The sequence below is a fragment of the Neovison vison genome, chromosome X, assembly GCF_020171115.1.
Source record: "Neovison vison isolate M4711 chromosome X, ASM_NN_V1, whole genome shotgun sequence".
NCBI lineage: Eukaryota > Metazoa > Chordata > Mammalia > Carnivora > Mustelidae > Neogale > Neogale vison.
Window position 1 is genome coordinate 19885662 of NC_058105.1, and position 22188 is coordinate 19907849.

The following is a 22188-nucleotide window of genomic DNA, read 5'->3' on the forward strand; positions in this document are numbered from 1 at the left end:
TTCAGTGGTTAAGAGCCTGGGCTCTGGAGTCTGCCACTTACTGCCTCTGTGATCCTGGGCTAGTTGCTTAACTTCTGTGAGCCACCATTTCTTCAAATGTGAATGAAGATGTCAAACCTGCAACTCAAGAAGGTTGTGAAGACTAAGCATAAGCAATGTACCAAATATAATGCCGGATACCTAGGGTTAAAGGATAGAAACCTTCATTCAAATCTTGGCCCATCTTTTACTAGTTGTGAAACCTTCGAGCAAGTTACTTAAACTTTAAAGACTCAGTTTGCTCTTCCATAAAATGAGAACCAAAATACCTGCCTCCTAAGGTTGTTATAAGGATAAAATGCATATAAAACACTTTCTGCAGTAAAATGCACAGAGAAGGTGCTCAGTAAGTGGTAATTATACATAGAATTGTACCCACTGGACATTGTGCTATATACATCTGTTAATTTGTTTACTGTCTATGTCCATTGTCCTCCCCACACTCACCCTAGCCTCTCTACTCCAGTGCCTCTACCTCCAGAAGGAGCACAAACAATATTCTTAACCATGTGACTGCCTGTTGCTCTAGTGAACAACCCTAGACTGCCAGCCAGACATTGCTCTTAGCCCAGAGGCCCTCTTGAGATAGAGACAGAAGGGCCTAGTTATTCATTCTGGCTTATGACAAAAGGTCTTCATCTCTTGGCAAAGAACTAATTTCCTTAGTAGTTACACAGTTGCTTCTTTGAAGTTGGTCACACACCAAGGGAAGAAAGAGCCAACTCACAGACCTCTAAATCATCCTAAAATCGAAGTCTCATTCTACTTCCAGTCATTAGAGACTGTGAAGAAAAGGGAAATGAGACTAAATCTTTTTGAAAAGAGCATGTTTTCCTAATGTCATTGTGATATGCCCCTGGCAGAATACAGACCAAATGACACATAAAAACTCCTCCTTTATCGAAAAAACTTTAGGTGCTTCACAAGGAGCTATTTATACTCATATATACATATTTGGTTGGTCTGTTGCATAAGTGAAATCCCTTGGTAAGGCATCTTAACCTGTGTGTTGGAAGCTCATACAACTTAGCAGGAGGCAGGGGTAGGTGTGAAAATTGGAGGAGTCTAACTGTCCAATCAATGTCTCCCACTGGGCATGCTTGTCAGAGCTCTTCTGTGCTGTCTGCCCCCAGCCATTATTTTCAGTGTATATTCCATAGGCATTAATCCTACCCAAGGAACCTGTGTTTCACAGGGTAATCTCCTGCACAAGTAAAAGGGCTTTATTTTATTGGAGTTCTCTTTATATTATAGTCAATGAGGACTAAAGGCACTGTTTGGGAAATATTTCCTTGGAACCCACAAATAAAGACTTGTAGCAAGTTGTCTGCCTGGTCACATACTGAGCCAGTATGTGACATGCCATTTGAAACTGTTTATTAGTGTGTATCCCAAGTTTTTTTGTCTGTTCAGCTTGCAGTCTGAGAGGTGTCCCAGAAGGTAAGGCATACATGATGCTCCTGTGATATTTTTTTAACATAAATTTGTGAGAATGCCTACTTTCTCATTTGATGCTATTCCTAAGTGAAAATCTCAGGCTTGACTCCCCAGCACTAGAGTGTGCTGAACACCCCGTGCACAATATTATTTGTTTAGACATTCCCTCCAAGAAGAAATTATAATCTAACTCACCCTTTTACCAAGCCTGTACCTAAGGAACTTGCAACTGGCATCTACTCACAATAGATAGTATAGCTGCAACCGCTACCTCTAGAGAAACAGGGATCAAGTCACCTTGCCAATTTCCCACATGTCCTAGCCAACTTTCTGAGCAATTTCACTAGCATTCCTACAAAGTAAACTTAACACTAAATGGCAAAGACAAGGTTACCCAAACCAAGACCTTGGAACCCAGCTGGTCTTCTGGCAGAGAAATAATTGCTGCTCATGGCAACCCAGCTCCAGTAAGTGGACATGTACGGGTGGGAATGGGTGACACAAGGTACCTCAGCAGCTACTGATTGTCAAGGTGGGTTACGTCGACCACCCAGAGACGAGGATGTTGTTGGATTAGGATAAAAATGATTTTTAAAAAGCACAAAAATGTGGCACTTTTTTTTAAACGTGGCACTTTAAAAAAATCATTTTATTTATTTATTTGACAGAGATCACAAGTAGGCAGAGAGGCAGACAGAGAGAGAGAGAGAGAAGAAAGCAGGCTCCCTGCTGAGCAGAGAGCCCCATGTGGGGCTGGATCCCAGGACCCTAGGATCATGACCTGAGCTAAAGGCAGAGCCACCCAGGTGTCCCCCAAATGTGGCACTCTTATTTCCATTGATTCTGATGGTCTGAAGGGAGATCTCTTTGTTATTCAGCCTCTGCCATTGTTTTAAAAATGCTTTTCTTTCTCCACTCAAGCAGGAGAATGCAAGGACAGTTACTGAGATTCCCACTATATGTCTCTGCTTCTTGGTTACCCCTGCCTGACTCACCTATTACAGGGGGTGGAAAAGCTATAGATGTTAGGATTTATTTTTCTTTGTAGGCTCAAAAAAACCCCAATTTTAAATAATAACTCCTTTAAAGGGAAAAAACACATTTAACAGATAAAGAGTGGCTAGCCATTCATCCCCTGGGAAGACAGAATAAGAGAAGATAGATTAATATTTCTGTAGGAAAGGTTTTTTTCATGTGGGCTTAACACAAGGAATAACTTTGATCTCCAAGGTTTCCATGAGGATTAAGACAGAATGTTTAAAGAGACTGTAGCTGGGGGTAGGAGTATCTGCTTACTTATGCTGCATGTTTAGGTCCCCTTCCTCCAGGCAGATATTCAGACAGTGTACACTGAATGGCCTTACCAGTTTAATATTACTGAAAAAAACCTCCTGTACCAGTTGGTAAATAGGTACTGCCAAGAACCCCGCAAGTCATCATAGGCTACCCTGGCCAAAAAATAATCACTGTCCAGATCCCCCTAAATGACCACCTGTCACCCAGGCCACCCTGATCCTCCTGGCATCCCCCTAGGCTTCCCCGTGGCCTAGCAATAACGGATTGCCCCCTGGCACAGCCAAAGGGTCTCCTGGGCCCTGCTCTACTGCTAAGGTTCAGCGTCCAGTTCTGTTTGCTTATGTGATACTGGTGTTTGAATATCGTCTCTGGTTCCCTGATTTTATTCCCATGACTTGATATCATTTTGGTAGATAGAACCAACCAGTTTATCAGAGGTATCCTAAAAGAGTTTATTATTCGCTTATAAGTTAAGCTTACAAGTTAGTGAAAGAAAAAATTAATGTGGAAAATATAGCAAGATTAACTTAGGAAACATTCTTAGAAAAGTTAAGGAAAGCATTTCTATTTAATAAAATAACCTACAAGTAGTGTTAGCCACAATTATTATCAGGTATTACAGTGCTGTCAGCAGATTGAGGTAGGTAAAAACTGATAGTGCTATGCTGGCTATTTGTTCCTTTACTATGTCATATCCTGAGGATAAGTTAAAAGTACATGAGGTACCATTCCTGCCCCCCCTCCAAGTTCTTAAAATCCCATGGGGGAAATTTTGCAGACACACAGTTAGCTGTTCATACAAGGTCAAATGCTAACAGCCATTTAGAGAATCACATTAGTGCTAAGTATCTCTTCGGAGACAAGGTCAGCATACTTTCTGTGGTAAAGAACCCCCAGACTGGAAAATGTTCAGTTCCTATGAAACAAAGTAAGGGGGTTCACTTAGAAAAAACCAGGTTATCTGTGATGTTAAATTAGTACTGACTTTGCAATGATGAGTAATATTTAATGCTACAAATCCTATTAAAGAAAAACTTATTGGAATCAGTACAATGATGCAAAACAGAGCATAGAAGGATTCCTTCTGCTCCCATGGTGGAAACATATTGGATGATTTTGATTCACTTACCATCTTCTGAAATTATATTTCCTAATAGAATGCAAACATCATTGGTAAAGAAAGAAGAGCAGAGATGAATCATTATCATGAATGTTCAAATACAGAACATCAGATTCAGAAAGTTACATTATTATGTTGCCTAAATAAAACCAATCAGGATTTTCCACTGCAAACAGTCTTAGGCCTTTATATACAACACACTTGTTAAAGTGCAGCAACTGGAACACTGACGCCTTCTGGGTAATGCTGGAATTGGTACTGCTGGTTCGGAGGCTTTCTAGAAACCCGGCATTGTTCTCCTGTGTGAGGTTCTCTTAGCCCTTTTGGGGAAAATGCATTCTTCTTAATTCATTGGTATCTACTTTGCTTTCTCCATTTCCATTTAGTAATCTTCTGCCCCAGACTTCCTGCCACCAGCAGGAACTGGAAGGGGAATACAGAAAGATGGCATGTCTTGTACAAGCTTCCAACACACTCACCTTCCAGCCTTACCTTGGGATCTCTGGCACTTGCAGAATGGCTTTCCTATATGAGAAGCTCAAAAGGATTGAAGTTCTATGTGTGTATATGGTGGGGAAGAGGCTCTCTGGGTGTCAGACATGAGATTTGTGTTACTATTTTGCCTCATTCAGTGAATCAGTTCTCACTGATTGCCTACTGTGCACCAAATGAAACTTCTTCCACTTTATTCCTAGAAATCTGTCTGCCTTTTTTTTCCACGTGGGTTTGGCCCATTCGTTGGAGTCCTGAAATGTATCAACCTCAGTTCTCCTCTCTGATGAGCTTAAGTGGAATTTAATAATCCCTGCTAAATTGTCCTGTGACTCTGTCACATGGATAAAGTCCATGGACTCTAGGTTAGGTTGTAAGCATCAAATTAATTTTACTACAAAGGTCAGGCTGCTCTCCTGGCATTCTGTTTTGCTTGAAGGTTACTCACTGCATGCTTGACCAAAACCTTCCTGTCTGAGCTGTATTCAAAACAGATTTCAAGATACCACAAGACTGAAAAACAGACATTTGGAGATAAAAGACAGTGTACCCTGACCCCTGGAAATAGCAAGCAGCTGTAGTGATTTTATGTGTGCATACATCATAATCTCCAGGAGATGATAGGCATTAAGCTCAGCACCTCTTGCTCCCAAAACAAATGTCTGCTCATCTTTTCCACCTAGCTGCTCATGTCAGAGGAAAGAAATATTTCTTCCCAAATGACTTCTAAGCTTGCTTGCCCAAGAGGTGCTGCCCCTGGGGAAAGAGGGCCTATCAATGGAGTTTGACTCAAAAAAGACATAATTGTATTCAGATCATGGCAGACACCTCCATCCTGGTTCCCTTTAACCTTCATCTGTCTTCCTAATCTACCACAGGCTTTCTTTCCAGCTCACCTCCTTTGGCCAACCTTGTGAGTTCATGCACTCCTGGTGTATGTGTCTAATATACTTGTCAGTTCAAGTTCTACAAGTAACATTCATGTAATAACTTGCCATTCATACTCCTGGAAAAATCCAGAGATTAGCCATAAATTCGCATCCAGTGTATTGTCAGAACTACAATACCTTGGAGTGCCTGAGTGGCTTAGTCGGTTAAGCGGCTGCCTTCAGCTGAGGTCATGATCCCAGGGTCCTGGGATTGAGCCCCGCATCAGGCTGCCCGCTCAGTGAAGAGCCCACTTCCACCTCTCCCTGTGCCTACCACTCTGCCTGCCACTCTGCCTACTTGTGCTCTTTCTCTCTCTTTCAAATTAGTAAATAAAATCTTTAAATAAATGAAAAAAAAGGACTACAATACCTTGAAGCTATAGGAGCTGGAGTCACAAACTTCTAATAGCGTGACAGTTTCCTTTGGGCATAATTGTGGTCTCTCAAATTTCCCATAAAGAGGTAATAGTGGTAGAGGTTAGGTCCTGTAGAGGGAGATATAGTTGGGTTGCAATTCTGAATGTAATCTTCTCAATGAGAAATTTACAAATAGATCTGGGGGAGCTTTTTAGCCTGTAGCTCCTTATGATGTCAGCTTTCACCTGTGACAGTCACACTGTTGGCCACTGTATAGAGGACAATGTGTGTGTTCAGTGGTTGAGTTTTCTAGAACAATCTACAACCCTTGCCCAAGTCTCCTACAGCCAGCTCTGTTTGCAAGATAAGGCAAGGTGAGGTGTGTAGCCTGAGGCTGTGGATAGGGGAAAGTGGGAAGTGAAATGGCTCAGGAAGGCATCATCTGGAATACTGATGAATTCCGGCTAAGTCACTAGAACAGATCCAAAATGCTTTTTTCAGGAAAATTCACTCTTATTGTAGGTACCCTATAAGTGGGCTAACACCCCACTTGCACAGACACGTGAGTCAAACACCTTCATTTATTATTTTTCTTTTTATTTATTTTCAGTGTTCCAGAATTCATTGTTTATGCACCACACCCAGTACTCCATGCAATACATGCCCTCCTTAGTACCCACCACCAGGCTCACCCAACCCCCACCCCTCCAAAACCCTCAGTTTGTTTCCCAGAGTCCACAGTCTCTCATGGTTCATCTCCCCCTCCAATTTCCCCCAACTCCCTTCTCCTCTCCATCTCCCCATGTCCTCCGTGCTATTCCTTATGCTCCACAAATAAACGAAACCATATGATAATTGACTCTCTCTGCTTGACTTATTTCCCTCATCATAATCTCTTCCAGTCCTGTCCATGTTGGTACAAAAGTTGGGTATTCATCCTTTCTGATGGAGACACAATACTCCATTGTATATATAGACCATATCTTCTTTATCCATTCATCCATTGAAGGGCATCCTGACTCTTTCCACAGTTTGGCAACTGTGGCCATTGCTGCTATGAACATTGGGGTACAGATGACCCTTCTTTTCACTCCATCTGTATCTTTGGGGTAAATACCCAGTAGTGCAATGGCAGGGTCATAGGGAAGCTCTATTTTTAATTTCTTAAGGAATCTCCACACTGTTTTCCAAAGTGACTACAACAATTTGCATTTCCACCAACAGTGTAAGAGGGTTCCCCTTTCTCCACATCCTCTCCAACACATGTTGTTTACTATCTTGTTAATTTTGGCCATTCTAACTGGTGTAAGGTGGTATCTCAGTGTGGTTTTGATTTGAATCTCCCTGATGGCTAGTGATTATGAACATTTTGTCATGTGTCTGTTAGCCATTTGTATGTCTTTGGAGAAGTGTCTGTTCATGTCTTCTGCCCATTTTTTGATGTGATTATCTGTTTTGTGTGTGTTGAGTTGGAGGAGTTTTTTATAGATCTTAGATATCAGCCCTTTGTCTGTACTGTCATTTGCGAATATCTTCTCCCATTCCGTGGGTTGTTGCCTTTTTGTTTTGTTGACTGCTTCCTTTGCTGAAAACACCTTCATTCCCGAAGTAGAATGACAATTTGGCCACTTTGTCTAACAGCTGAAACATGTGGGCCACTCTTCGGCCCACAACATAGACTATCTGCCTTCCATGTGCTCACCAGAGTACTACATCTCAAACTATCTGTCCTCTAATTCTTAGCTGTACATAGGGACATGCCAACCAAATGTACTTGCCTGAGTAGCACTATCCCTAAGGAATCAGGCTCTATCAGAATTGTTTGGTTCAAAAAGGACATGATCAGGGTGCCTGGGTAGCACAGTCAGTTAAGTGCCCCACTCTTGCTTTTGAAGGTGTTTGATCTCAGTCAGGGTCATGAGGCGAATCCCCACTCAGTGCAGAGTCTGCTTAGGTCCGTCTCTCTCTCACTCTCTATCTCTCTCCCTCTCCCCCTCTGCCCCTCCCCTCATTGTGCTCTCACTCTCTCCCTCTCTCTAAAATAAATAATTTTTTTTAAAAAAACAACACGATCGTATTCAAATAATGGCAGACACCACCATCCTGGTTCCCTAACCTTATCTGTCCGTCTAATTTACTTCATGTTCTCTCCTGTTCCTCTCCTTTAGCCACTGTTCTTGTGAGTACTTTATTACTGATGGAAGTGTCTAATATACTTGTAAGTTTACATTCCCCTGATAACATTCATGTAGGAATGTACTGACACCCTACCTTTCAGGTTTTCTCACCTTTTTCCTTTAATGAGTAGGACAAACAGAACTGTCACTTTATATTTAGGTCTTTTATGAGTTTTCCTTGGTCTTTATTTTGTGTGTGAATTTGCCCACCTCCACCCCCAAGTAGGTAACAAGCTGTCCAAGAGAAATAACTGTCTTTTACTTCTCCTATATGCCTTTCAGCCACTAACAAAAAGTATAAGAGGGCCTCAATAAATACTGTTCATTCATTCATTCATTCATTCGTGCCACTAGGAAATACTGTCCTAGATGGTTTATACTAACTTATGAATTCAGGTGTACTCTTTTTTTTTCTTCTCAGAAGTAAAATTTTGGGGAGTACCTGGTGGCTTAGTCAGTTGAGCATCTGACTCTTGGTTTTGGCTCAGGTCATGATCTCATGGGTCATGGGATCAAGCCCTGCATCAGGTGCAGGCGTCAAGAGTCTGCTTGAGATTCTCTCTGTCCCTCTCCCTCTGCCCCGTGCACTCGCTCTCGCTCTCTTTCTCTCTTTAAGTAAATAAATGTTTTTTTTAAAGAAGTAAAATTTTATTCTGAGCTTGTATTATAATATGCCAGAGTTAAAAAGTATTCTGTGGTTCTCTGCTTTGTGCTACAACTGGACATTCCAACTGTAGTGACTTAAAGAATCTATGCTTTTCATTGTAGCTGAGAAAGTGACTGGAAGCTGATCTACCATTCAGTAAGCAGTGCCATCACTGAAAGAGCAGCCAAAAGCCCTTTGTTTCTGTACCTTGGCTGTCTTTATAACTCAAATTCTATTATGGAATGGTGGTAATGCCTCTGCTAATTTTCACTTAACCTCTCCATGTCTCCCTGTTTTCTTCAAAAAAGCCCATCAATATTGACCTGCCTTCCAGGGATGTTTTGAGGACATAATGTGGTAGCCACAAAAGGAGAGGACACTCAGCAGTAATTGGGGGCCTGTTCAGCCACCCAACCACCCATTATCACTAGTACTCAGATTGCTTCTAATGTATCATAATAATGCAACTTGTAATCCACATATGGGGGTAATTTATGTCAGGTGGTGATTGTTAGTAATAACAAGCTATTTGCACATATTCAGAATATAGTTGTATGCATCTCTTGTTTCTTTTCCTTTGTTTGCAAGTCTCATTTTATAACCTTTTGCCCAATCTGTTTTTACCTTTTGCACTGCATATACCATTACTTTTATTCTTTGAATAAGCTTAGTATCTCAACGAACAGCTAGAACACAGGAGACTGATTTGGAAAAGCAGTTTAAGTAGCCAAGTCCAATTAACGAATGGTGCTGGATTTTATCACTCAGCTTTATTAATGGACTTCATTCCCGCTGTATCACATTTCTTTCCCTAACACATTTGTATAAAAGCCCTTGCCTCTCTCGTTAACCCCTTTGGCTGGTGTTAACTCATTCCTGGGCATTTGTTGCCATAGTTGCAGCCATCCCTCAGCTGGAGCCCTCCTGTTAGCCCCTGCTGTGGCCATGCGGGTCTGGCTTGCTTGTTCCAGGCGTCAGCTGTTAGGCGGAGGGCAAGAGCCTTGCAACCTCAGAGGTCAAACTGCTGTCCCATATACTTAAGCCCTGTCTATATTTTTTTCTTTGCAGCAGATGGGCATGTGGCTGTCCAGCCTCAAGGCTGGGAAATGTGTATGGGAATATTACCAGCCCTCTTCTCTCTCACCCCCTCCTGGGCACCCAAGCAGGTAGCCTAGCTCCATATTCAAAAAGATGATCGATATTCCCCCTCTGTTGTTTGAATCTCTCCCTTCAACACCTGCGGCAGCTGTGGGGAATCATGCACAACTTTTGTCTGTTCAGTGAAATAATTGCCAGCAGTTTTATGGAACATTTCTTGTGTGTATTTTTACCCATTATAGATTTGATTATATCGTTTGTAGAATGGAAACGTGGCTTTTCACTGCTTACTCTCATTCTCACAAATCTTCAAGGAGAGACTCTTTCAAAAACAAAATGGAAATAACATGCAAATGGTTATGTTAATATCACACAGGCAAAAGTCAGGATCTTCAGGTGGTTCCTTAGGCACAAACTGATCAGATGATGAGCACATCCTGCATACATTTCTGTTCAAGTTACCAGCTAGAACTGTCCTATGAGAAATGACTAAGAAGAGAAAATGTTAGATGCCTGTAATGTGTGACTCCTTTCTGCCCTAGGCTCCAGCACTGACGTAGGCCAGAGCAAACAAACTCCCACACACGCAGATTGGACAGGTACAGTGGGATTTGAGGAGGATGTTTGTAGGTGGAAAGTTTCCATGTAGACACTAATACAGAGTTAGGAAAGAAAATTTAATTTTGTCTGCTCTGTGCCAGCTTTGCCAGACAGCTGGCAAGGGTAAATCTGGGAATTATCTCCAGACGTAGAAAATTCATAACTATCTAGTCTTCTACTTTGACGTTAACAGAACTGATACTAGAGCATCATCAACAGCATTAACAACTAACATTTATAGAGTATCTCATAGCTTTCAAACACTTTTACAATTGCTATATCTTGTCTAACCATCTCACCAACCCTCTAATATCAGTATTATAGTTGTCTGCATTTTTGTGATGAGGGAGCCAAATCTCAGAGATGGTAAGTAACTTGCCCAAGGTCATACAGCCAGTAAGTAGCATAGTCTTCTGATTCCAAAATCCTGAGATACCCCTGCTAGGCAATACACATAGCCCTGTCACCCTCTTTTAGCCCACTGCCATCTCCATGTCTCCAAACCTCTGGGTAAACAAATTAAGGCCCATGCAGTGATTTGCTTGGAAAAAAAAAAAAAACAAGGAAAAAGAAGAAAAAGAAAGTAACCATATTATGAAAGAATTACTGTCTTTCCAAGTGGTGTAGCCATACACCATTAAATGATATCTTTTTTTTAAAGATTTTATTCATTTATTTGACAGACAGAGATCACAAGCAGGCAGAGAGGCAGGCAGAGAGAGAGGAGGAAGCAGGCTCCCTGAGGAGCAGAAAGCCTGATGGGAGGCTCGATCCCAGGACCGTGGGATCATGACCTGAGCCGAAGGCAGAGGCTTTAATCCACTGAGCCACCCAGGCGCCCCATTAAATGATCTCTTTAACACACATGTTCGTTCATGGATCACAGACTACTACTGGAAAAGCTGCATGGGGTGGGCAGAGAAGCAAGTGAAAGGAGAGAAATGTGAGAGAGAATAGCACAAAGCAAAGCTCTTGGCAACTAAAGAATCCTTCAGAAACTCAGACAAAATATTTCTGAAGAGATAGCATTGCCCTATCTAGTAGTACTGTAAAGATACACAAGTAATGATTAACACAAAATTCAGAATAGTGGTTACCTCTGAGGGGGGATGGAAGGAATTAGGGAGGGGCATGTGAGGCCTTTACAGGTAATAATTATATTCTTTTTCTTAAACTGCATGTTGGGTACACAATTTTCATTGCACCCTTTTTTTAATACTTTACACTTATCTCTTATAATTCCCCCTTTGTACCTATTCAGTTTATAGAGAAAGACAGTGTGAATCAGTGAACAGATAGGATTTGACATATAGAAATTAGCTTTACATTTTTAAAATAGGTAGCCACTCTTGAAAGCTAGTTTCACTTTAGTTAAAAAAAAATTAAAAAGTAGCCACTTTGCTCTGACAAAGTGTCCCAGGGACATACCACTTGGTTTCTCAGGAAGTTGTGATGTCTGGGGAGGGCGTGCTTTCCCATAATTATCCCAGGGTCTTTGAGCATTTCAGCTGTCTTGTCCCTCCCCTCTTCTTTCTCACCGTGAACTTCCAGGTTCTAGGAGAAGAAAGAACAGTGGCACGGTCATTTGGAAATTTGAAATTAAGTGCTTGAACTATAACCACGGATTTACAGGTTGTTACCCAGAGAGTTATTATCTTTTGGCTTTCCTTGGTGTTGAACCTGACAGCAAATGCAGTGAACCAGTGGGCTTGTGTATTTATTTTCGTCACTGGTTGATTTCTCTCTGACCAATCTAGGAATTCTATAAGCACAGGCTGACACGAATTATGGCTTTTCTTCCATGTGGAAATAAGTGGATAAGCAAATACTCCCAGCCTGATTTTCTTTCCAATTCGTTATTTACAGGGAATTCACCCTCTGTAATCATTTTCAAATCAAATTTGCTCTACCAATCCCTGTAAGGTTTGCTCTGGAGATCATCACCAACGTTAGACATCTTTTACTTTTTAGCAGCTTATGCCCCCTCCATGTTAATGCCAATTAAAAAAAAAACATGAATGGATTAAAGGTGATGTCACTTGTGGCCTGGAGATTAACTCAGGAAGAAAATTTAAGTCACAGCAGAAATGGATAAAAGGAAGGAAAGTCAATAACTCATGCTTGTTTGCTATTTGGACTACTATTGCTGTATTAAAATATTCAAGAGAACTATTGCATTAAATGGGGAAAATATATCGTATGTAAGATAGATTCCGGGAAAGGTACTATTATTAATATCATCCCAGAATCACAAAGTGCCGACCAAATCACTTGCATATAGATTGTTCCTGGAGTAGGCTGATACAGTGGGTGTCCTCTGCCCAGCTGTCAGAGGTCACAGCTGTGGCCATAACCTCTCTTTGTCTTATTGAAAAGATGGCCATGAAAAGCAACTTTTCCCGCCTACCCTATTGCCTCCATCCTTGTCATGGAAATGAAGAAGTGATGCTAAGTAATTCTGGCTTTCCTGCACCACAGATGGGGTGATCACAAGTGAGAGCATGGATGTAAATGCCATCCATGCTTTTGGGAAAAAAGCAAATAGGTTTTGGCAGCAGGTCTGATGGGTTTGGGGTATATATAGTGGAGGAAGATGGTTAACACTGGAAAATATTTTGAGGTTTTATTAGCAGTACCACTTTAAAAAAAATGTAGCAGATGAGAAGCATATAAATTATTCCCACTGTTCTTTCTGGCAGCTCTCTTGGTAAAGAACTGGTTAGAGAGAAGCCATATTGTTCTTTTCTGTTTAAATACATACCCCAGTATTACTAATGGCTAGTTCCTCTAATGGTATTTTCCTGTCTTTTTCATAACTTAAGGAATTATAATACCCCCTTCTTTCCCCGCCCCAAATGACCCCTGTTTTCTATAAGATATCAGAGTTAATGCCCACTATTGTTAATATATTAATAATAATTACTAGTATTTTACTACCACTTACTGAGCTAGCTGCTGTGATGGACTTTTTTTTCACGTATTTTCTCCTTTAAGCCTTACCACAGCCCCACGAGAGAGATATTATTGTTGTCCTCATGTTTCAGATGTGGAAAATGAAGACAAGAGACATTAAGTTACTTCCCAAGAATCACACAACTAATAAGTGATAGGCCAGGATTATATCTAATATAAAAACCATGATCTTAACTAGTTATAACCTCATTTTTTTTTAATTCAGGGTCACACAGCATTAAAGGTTGAGAGTTTATCATGCTTGGTCTGGCCAAAGGCATGATGGGGGTTGGTGAAAGTGTGTTGCAGTTTTGAAAAAGAAATCATTTACTTTAAAACATGATGTTGGGGGGTTGGCAATGTGAAGTTCTGTATGGTACAAGCTATTATTTTCTGATTATTTGTTCAATTAAGGTGAAGTCTGAAAACTCGACTTAGGCTGCTTGTCGAGGTAAAGAAGCTAGAAAGGGCCAGAATTGCTGGCACAAGGCAGAGCCATTAGTCACTGCTTCCTGTGGCTGTATGCGTATATATAGCATCGCCCTTAATATCTGAAGATGACTCTGCTGAGGCAGCCAGTTCTCAAGCCAAAGTTCCTATCTTCAGTAGAATTTAACACTTGATTTGTTTATAGTAGTCATGGCCAGTGTCCCACCCCTCTGACTTAGACCATAGCCTTGTAGTTAGTGACTCACAAAGCAATTCAGCAACAGTCTAATACCCATCCTCTTAAAGTCCAACCAACTGGAGAATACAAAATTACTCTAGTTTTTAATATTATACTTTTAGGAGAGAGGAGTAATAAGTAAACTGATACAGAAAATATTCTCTGCTCACGCCCATTCCCCCAAAGACAATTTCTATTCTAGCTTTTAGACCTGGCACAAATACAGCCTTATCTCCTACACCTTTTAAGATACCCACAGTACCATCATAATTGGTTTATCCTTCGAAACTTACTTCCATCGCTTCTCCAGATTAACATCACTTCCTCTGTGTTCTGCCTTCCTCTCTACCACCACCTCTCCTTTCCTCCCAGCAGAGTAACTGCCTCCCCTTCGTATCTCTGTTTAGCCAGTATCAAGCTATGCAGTAATTTGTCTATCTTTCCCACTAGTCTGTGAGCCCCTTTAAGGGCAGGGAAACATGGATTTTTCACTCTTGTACTACCAAATAGTGCATGGATTTAACATGTTTGTTAAATTAATATTCAGAATGGATCCTGAAGCCCTGCCTTAATCTTACTCAGTGATTCAGCTAGAGCTAGCACAGATTGACCACTTGTGTTTTCACCACAGTCTTGTAAAAGGAGCGGCATCATTCTTATTTATACACGAGGAGACCAAAGTTCTGTGTTTCTTTAATTTGTAGGAGGCCTAAGAGTTATCTTGGGTACTTGCTCAACAGGCAGATTCCTCAGCACCACCCCGATGGAAACCTCAGCTGTGGACCCTGGAACATGGCTGGTTAGCAAGCACCCCAGGCGATTGTGATGCACATGATTGGACCGCACTTTGACAAACACAGGTGTGAGTGATTGCTACACAGCAAGAAAAGAGTCAAGCCAGAGTTGAAACCCAGCCTCTAAATTCCAGATCTAGTTATATTTCTCTTTGTTGCACTCTGTCTCCTATGGCAAGCAAGTAGACTCAAACATGTTGGAAAGATTTTCAGGAACAAGGGCTAAAGTAAGATGGCTTATGGATTAACCCCAGGACTACTTTTTTTTTTCCTCCAAGAGATCTTGCCAGACTTCCAACAGCATAGCAGCAGGGATGTCAAATTACCTCTTACAAAACTTACGTCAGGAAATCATAGACCACAGAGCTTTGGGAACTTACAGAATTTATGCTTCTCTTTTTTTTCTTTCTCTGTCCTCCCCCTCCCCACCAACCATACCATTAACTTAGAATCTGTTGTTCAACAGGCAGTTAGCACAGACATTAAAATAGTTGGGGGGTAAGGTATTGTTTTTGTGGCCCATTTATGCTTTTGGTGTTTTTGTCTAAATATTAGGTAAGGAAATATGGAATGAATGCAGTGATGCAATCTCAAAACTAAACCACCATAGTCGACTATTCAACCTAGACCAGGGTAGTATGAGTTCACTGGGGTCTCAGAAGCCCAGGAGGCCAGGGATGGGAATGACAGACCTTAGTCCAGAAAAGCCCAACAGAGTCTCCAGTGCAGCTAGCCCTTGCTTTTCCTGACTGAGAAAGCTTCCAAGATCCTAATGGTGGAGCATATTGGACTTCCCGGACCCCTGCCTCCAACCTCAACCTATTCTCTTGGCTCACATACAGCTTATAACCTTGAAGTGACAAGGACTATTCTGAGATTCTTCAGTCTGTGCCAGCCCATCTTGAAATAGCAAAGGAGGCCCCCAGCTTCAGCTCAGAGAAGGGGGAGAAGAGACCCCCACAGGGCAACCAAATGGTTTTTTTCTTAACGGGAGCTAAAACAGTGGAAAGATAAAGATTAAGTGGGGTTAAGATCATGATTGATTATTTGCTCAGCATTCTTTATAGTATAGTTGTATATAGCTCAGGGGTTAAAAGTATGGACTCTGAAACTGTAACTGCCTGAATTTACATTTCAGTTCCAGCATTAACTCCATCTGTGACCTTAGGCAACTTCTAGCTTCTTTGTCTTTCATTTTCCTTATCTGTAAAATGGGTATGATGAATATTACCAACCTCATAGGCTTGTGAGAATTAGATTACGTAATACATATAAGGCCTTAAAATGGTGTTTGGCACATAATAAGCATTTAATCAATACTAGGAATTAATATCATTATTGTTAGGTGAATAATACAGGTGAGTAAAAAGGCTAAAAAGTGTGCGGAACTTGCCTAAAGTCACACAGCTATTAAATAGTAGAGCCAATATTTGATGTGGCGTCTGTCTGGCTCAAAATCTATATTTCTTCCACTATACCTTGTTGCCTTTACAAATGCAGGATATATGCTGTGAGTTCCTTGGAGAGGTGTATGCCAAGACCTGTGTCCTTCTTCTTCCTTGCTAGACCCCACCCCCACTGCAGCTGCCATGTGGAGGGCTGGCTTGGCACTCTAGCTTCTTGTATGTCTAGTTAAAAACCTTGAATATCCATGGGACACCTGGGTGGCTTAGGCAGCTAAGTGTCTGACTCTTGATTTTAGCTCAGGGCCTGATCTTGGAGTTGTGAGATCAAGCCCCACTTCAGGCTCCGTGCTGGGCGTAGAGCCTGCTTAAGATCCTCTCTCTCCCTCTCCCTCTCCCTCTCCCTCTGCCTCTGCCCCTCCCCCATCAAAAAAACTACCTTGAATATCCTTGTAACTGCTCTAGTATGGAGGTGGCTGCGTCCAGGACCCTCCAGCTTATCGACTAAACCAATGAAGCTTCCAGGATGAGGGTTAGTTTGAGAAACCACTCTCTACACTGAGGTTCTCGTCTGTATACCTTGACAATCAAGTTATTATCCCCCAACCTCTACCCTGCCACTCTCACAGCCCTTGTGAAAATGATTACCTACAATATAGGCTAGCACAGAACCTTTCCCCTTCCCTCCCTACCCTTCCTTCCTCTTCCCCAAGAAAGAATATGTTGTGACATCCTGATCCCCTTGAGGGTCTCTTTGATCCATTCATGGAAACACTCATAGGGAAATAAAGCCCTTGCTTGTCTAATAGTATCATCTTTCTCAAGCCATCTAGGAGTCGTGTCTTACAAAAGCTCCTGTCAGTTCTCTCACCCTGCATAGCCATGAAGCAAGCTGTGGTGTCATTGCTGGTGACGTCTGGAATCAGAGAGAGTGGGATGTGCCTGGGGCTTCAGTGCATTGTTCACAAATAATGATGGATTGTTAATTTTCAAAGAAAATGAAGAGGGATTCAAAATAGCCCCTGCAATGCACAATATATTGTTTCGTGAGCAATAAATACCAAACAAGATAAAACCTTGAGCCCTAGGCTTAATGCAGAACCAAAACATGATTTATCCTGCTGTTTACTTTCCCTTAGCCAGAGAACAGAAAGCACAATGTTACTCTGTTCTAGGACACCCAACACTGCCCTTTTGCCATAATCTTTTACAACATGTACTTCTTGAGTGCCTACTGTATGTAAGGTCCTGTATGTTGTGCTAGAGATGGTGTTTTCTTCTGTGTTCCATGCAAGTATTTTCTAAACTTCCTCTCTCTTTCCTTTGTCACTGTATTCCTAGTGTTATTTGCAAGACTTCCAAGGCACCTAGACTCTCCACTGTGAGGATCATTTCTTTGGTGTGAAGCATAAAATTAGCCATGCTAAAAATGTTAGTGGATTCTTGATGGAGGAAGTGGTCCTATTTGTTTTGGTACAGTGGCATAAGGGAGTAGCTGGGAAGTGGGATTGGCTGCACATGTGGTAAATGGGAAGGGATTGTGAGGAAGCCAAGGGTATGGGATACCAGGGTGGCTCAGTCAGTTAAGTGACTGCCTTCAGCTCAAGTCATGATCCCAGCATCCTGGGATTGAGTCCCACGTTGGACTCTCTGCTCAGCAGGGAGCCTGCTTCTCCCTCTGCCTGCCCTCCTCCTTGTGCTTGTATGCTCTGTCTCATTCTGTCTCTTTCTCTGAGACAAGTAAGAAAGTAAGTAAGTAAATAAATAAATAAATAAATAAAATCTTTAAAAAAAAAAAAAGAAGAAGAAGAAGAAGCCAAGGGTATAAAGCACTCTCCAGTAAGAACACATGGAAATTGCTGCAGTGGAGCAAGGTTTCTCAGCCTTAGCACTATTGACACTTTGGGTCAGATAATTTTTTTTCCTGTGGCAGGGATTGGAGGTATCCTGTACATTGTAGAATATTTAGCAGTATCCCTGGCCTCTACCCACCAGATTCCAGTAGCACCTCCTACCGCCAATCATGATGATCAAAGGTATCTCCAAATATTGTCAAATGTTCCCTGATGCAGGAGTGGGCAGCTTAGCCCCAGTTAAGAATTCCTGCTATAGAGGACCTAGGGAAACACCCACCTGTGTAATGATGAACTCGATAGCCCTCCCAGCTCAAGTATTTTATAACTTTATGCTTTCTGTCGTGTAATATCGTATAGTGGTTAAGAGCATGAATTGTGGAATCAGACTGCCTAAGTTTGAATCCTAGCTTCACTGCAAGCTAACTGTATGACCATTGACAGGTTGCCTAACCTCTCTGTTCCTGTTACTTCAACAGAAAATGGGGATGATGAGAGGTCTTACTTCATAGGGTTGCTGTGAGTTTTAAGTGAATGTACATAAAGTGCCTAGAACAGTGCCTGGCACATAATAAGTATTAAATAAGTATTAAGTATCTTTAGTCTTGTTATAATTACTATCATTAACACTATTATTCACCATTTATCTAAGTACTGGTATGTTCCAGAGGTCTGTTTCACCCAGCTTTGGACCACTATCTTCCTTCTGCAGAAATGACTAGAGGGCTAAGCCCACGGTGCAGTACTACACAATGCAAAGAGATTTTATTTGGCTGTGGGTCTATGAAATAGGCTTTGCAGGTAAGCCCCACTTTATACAGTTGCTGGGTTCTTCCAGAGTTCACTTATTTAAAAGAACACTAATTGACACCTACTTTGAGCTAATCATTGTTGAATATGATAAAAGTAAATGAGATTTATATCCCCTGCCCTCAAGGAGCTAACAAATATGGCTGCTACATTCACATTTATTTTAGTAAGTTTAATTACCCTTAAATTTTCAAAGAAATTCAGTCAGTTCCTTTTTACCCAGGAGGAATTCATTTATGATGAAAAACATCTTCCCATCTACAGATAAATCTTCCTTAAAGTTTGTATTTATGTAATTGTTGTTTTCTTATATATAATCAGCATGTTAAGATTATAACACCTCAAATAATCACCATTTATCTTCCCCTCACTCTCCATTTAAAATTTTCAATATTTAGTCCTCAGAAGAAACCCACCAAAAGAGATTTTATCTTAATAAAACAACAGAGTAGTATCTGAATAGCTTGGCACCTGCTATACACCTACCTTCTTCTGGGAAGAAGAATGTCTTTGCAGGACCCTCCTACCTATGTCATATATTTCCTCATGCATTTGTTTAAAATCATTTATTAAACATCTGCTCTGTGTCAGAAACAGTGTCTAGGCACTAGAAATAACAAAGAGGAATAAGGGAATCCAGAGTCTAGGAGGAGAGGCAGACACAGAGAGGTGATCAAGAATACAATGTGAAAAGGGCTATCATAGTAATGTGTTCAATGAGCTAAGGGAGCATAGAAGATAAAGGGCTCTTTGAGAGGGAGTTCAGTGAGATGGATAAAACTGTGGGCATTAATACCAGAGCTGCCTGGGTTCATTTCCCTGTTTTACCACTTATTAGCTGTGCAGTATTAAGCTGATCACTTAAACTGCCTGTGCCTCTGTTTCATCATCTGTATAATGTATTGTTATAATTCCTGTATATGCTTTGTCTCTCAGTAGACTTTGAATCCTTCAAGGGCTAGGACTACTTCATTATGATCATCTTAATTATTACCATGTTACTGTTACTACCTACCAAGTACTTACTATGAGTCAGAAGCCATGCTGAGTTCTTTACCCACATTATCTAATTTAATCTTCAACAAGCCTATGAGGTCGATACTATCACCTTCCTAAATTTGTAGCTTGCCATTTTTTTAATCATCAAACCCAGTTCTTTATTCAGAAGACATACCATAGTATGTAATTATTTTATGTTTGTCTGTATTTTAATATCTACCTCTTGCACTAGAGAGCTTCATAAGAACAAGGCTGAGGCCTGTTTGACTCACCATATTGTCTGCAACGTCTAGGATGGACCCTGACACATAGAAAATGTTCAGTGAACATACAGCAAATATAAAAGGAAGCCTGGAAGGCAGACCGGCAAGAAGAAAAGAAAAGGGAGAAACAGAATGAGCATATTATGGTTACTTAGTAGAGCTAGATTCTGGTCCCAAATCATCTGACTCTCAAATGCATATTCTTGATCACTAGGCAAGATTGCTTCCTACTCTTAACAAACCTTCCATAAATGCTGGTTGACAAAACTCTCTCCTCCGCTTTGCACAATACTGTGTAATAAAATTACGGCTAGCATAAAAGCCAATGGATATAAGCCTGGGCATAAGAAAGAGAATTACAGGAGAGTAAATTGCCAGAGAAGGACAGCGTTGTCTTAATAAAAAGAGTATGGTTGATGAGATAACACCAACATACTGAACTTGTTTCAAAGGAAATAAAGGAAACATATGAAATAATTAATTCTACTATAGAATGGGTGTACCACAGAATGTGTCTGTGTGTGTCTGTGTGTGTGTGTTTTCTTCAAGATCAAATAACTGACAATAATTGACTAGTTCAATCAACTGAAGTATAATATAAAAATAAACAGATGGCAATGACTTGATAGTTATGGAGCAATACCACGTTAAAATGGCTAATTACTTCCAAGTATTTTATTCTTCTGGCACTAATGAACTTTTGCTCCAAAGTGCCATAAATTCAATCAACTTACCCTAGAAGGCATTCATTCACAATTACTCTACAACTTGTGATCTCTTGAGGAGTCACCACACAAGGCAGAACGGAAAACCAGCATAACAGGAGATGTTCTTCAGATGGGTAAGGAATTTTGAAGACTATTTGACAGCACTTGATACTTGACTTCTCAATATTCTTGGCCACTGCCAGTGAATGTAGGACTTATGGGAAAATGAGCAATCTCTTCCTTTAGTGACATGGGACGACTTTTATAACACACTTAAGGAAATTGCTAGATGTCCATTTTTAGTCTAGAAAGTGAATCAGGTCTGGACTTAACTTTTCCACCATTAAGTGATGATTCTAAACAGATGTTCAGCACAGCATATTTTGTTACTGCAGACCTTAAATCCAGATTGCTGCCAGACAGAAGATCATCTGGGATTTCTCTTTGAAAGTAAAAATTTACAAGCTTGCTGATATGTACGACTGTGCCTATATGGGAGAAAGATTATAGCTAATGCTATCAAACTAAATTATTAGTTGGGTTCATCTATCTCTAGTTGTAACCCTCAGTAAATTTCTACATGTCAATTCAGTTGTCCTGGAAAGAGAATTAGTTTAGCAAATATGCTATCCCTTTTAAGACAATTTTATCATTCTGAAAAGGTATATAAATAATCAGTTGCCACTGCATGGATTGCTTTTTGCTCAAAATCAATGTAAGTTGACTTTCTTTATTCATTCATCCAAATTTTTCTTGAATTCCTACTTTATACCAGACACTGAAAAGAAACAAAGACACCTAAAACCAAGTCCCTTATGTAAAGGAGCACACAGGCTAGCTAGCAGAAGAGAAACATGTAATTCAAGAGAGACTATAATTCAAGGCAGTCGATGATAATGTTCAGTTATTCTTGCTTCCTAGAATGCCCTTAAACCCTAATCCTCCATTTACTACCTGGAGGAAAATTCTATCCCTCCTTAAAGACTCATTTCAAATTATTCTTACGCAGTGAAACCTTCCCTAGTATTCCTCTTTCTCTCTGTGCCCCAAACACATACAACCAAAAGCCATTCCAGCAGATTTAATTATTCCTTCTCTATTCTCATAGCACTTTCCTCATAGTTTTACTGCAGCACTTATTAAAATAATTTATATTTAGTTGTTTATATGTCATGCTCTCATTGTATTATGAGTTTTTCCAGAGCAGTAAATGAATTTTGTTCATCTCCATATTTCTAGTCACTAACATATGACCTGACATATAGTAAGACTCAATAAAAGTTTGGTTTAGGGGAAAAGAATGAGAGAATAAGCAAACACATAAAAATCAAATTCTAGATAAAATGTTAATGATAATACACTAGGAGGGAGTAATTGATTCCAGGGAGGTGGTTTCACAGACAAGGTAACATTAGATGACCCGTGAAAAATGAGTAGGATTTGACAGGTAGAGATGGGTGTTGGGGGAATGAAGGGAAATGAAAAAGCAGAGCTCCTTAAGAATTTAAGAACTGAATTTATTGTAGCAAAATAATGCTGTTAATTACAC

At 40.6% G+C, this 22188-nt stretch overlaps 1 protein-coding gene across 3 annotated transcripts in view; it reads left to right on the top strand.

Moving 5' to 3' along the window:
- ENOX2 (ecto-NOX disulfide-thiol exchanger 2) overlaps positions 1 to 22188 on the top strand; it is a 266818-nt gene that overhangs the window by 171066 nt on the left and 73564 nt on the right. For 2 of the 3 annotated variants that reach the window (XM_044236073.1, XM_044236075.1), the window contains exon 1: positions 18613 to 18661. The exons of the other annotated variant lie outside the window; for it this stretch is intronic. In XM_044236073.1, the coding sequence (XP_044092008.1) occupies positions 18613 to 18661 (49 nt within the window). Of the gene's footprint in view, positions 1 to 18612; positions 18662 to 22188 lie in introns of those variants that run through there. 3 annotated transcript variants of the gene reach the window in all.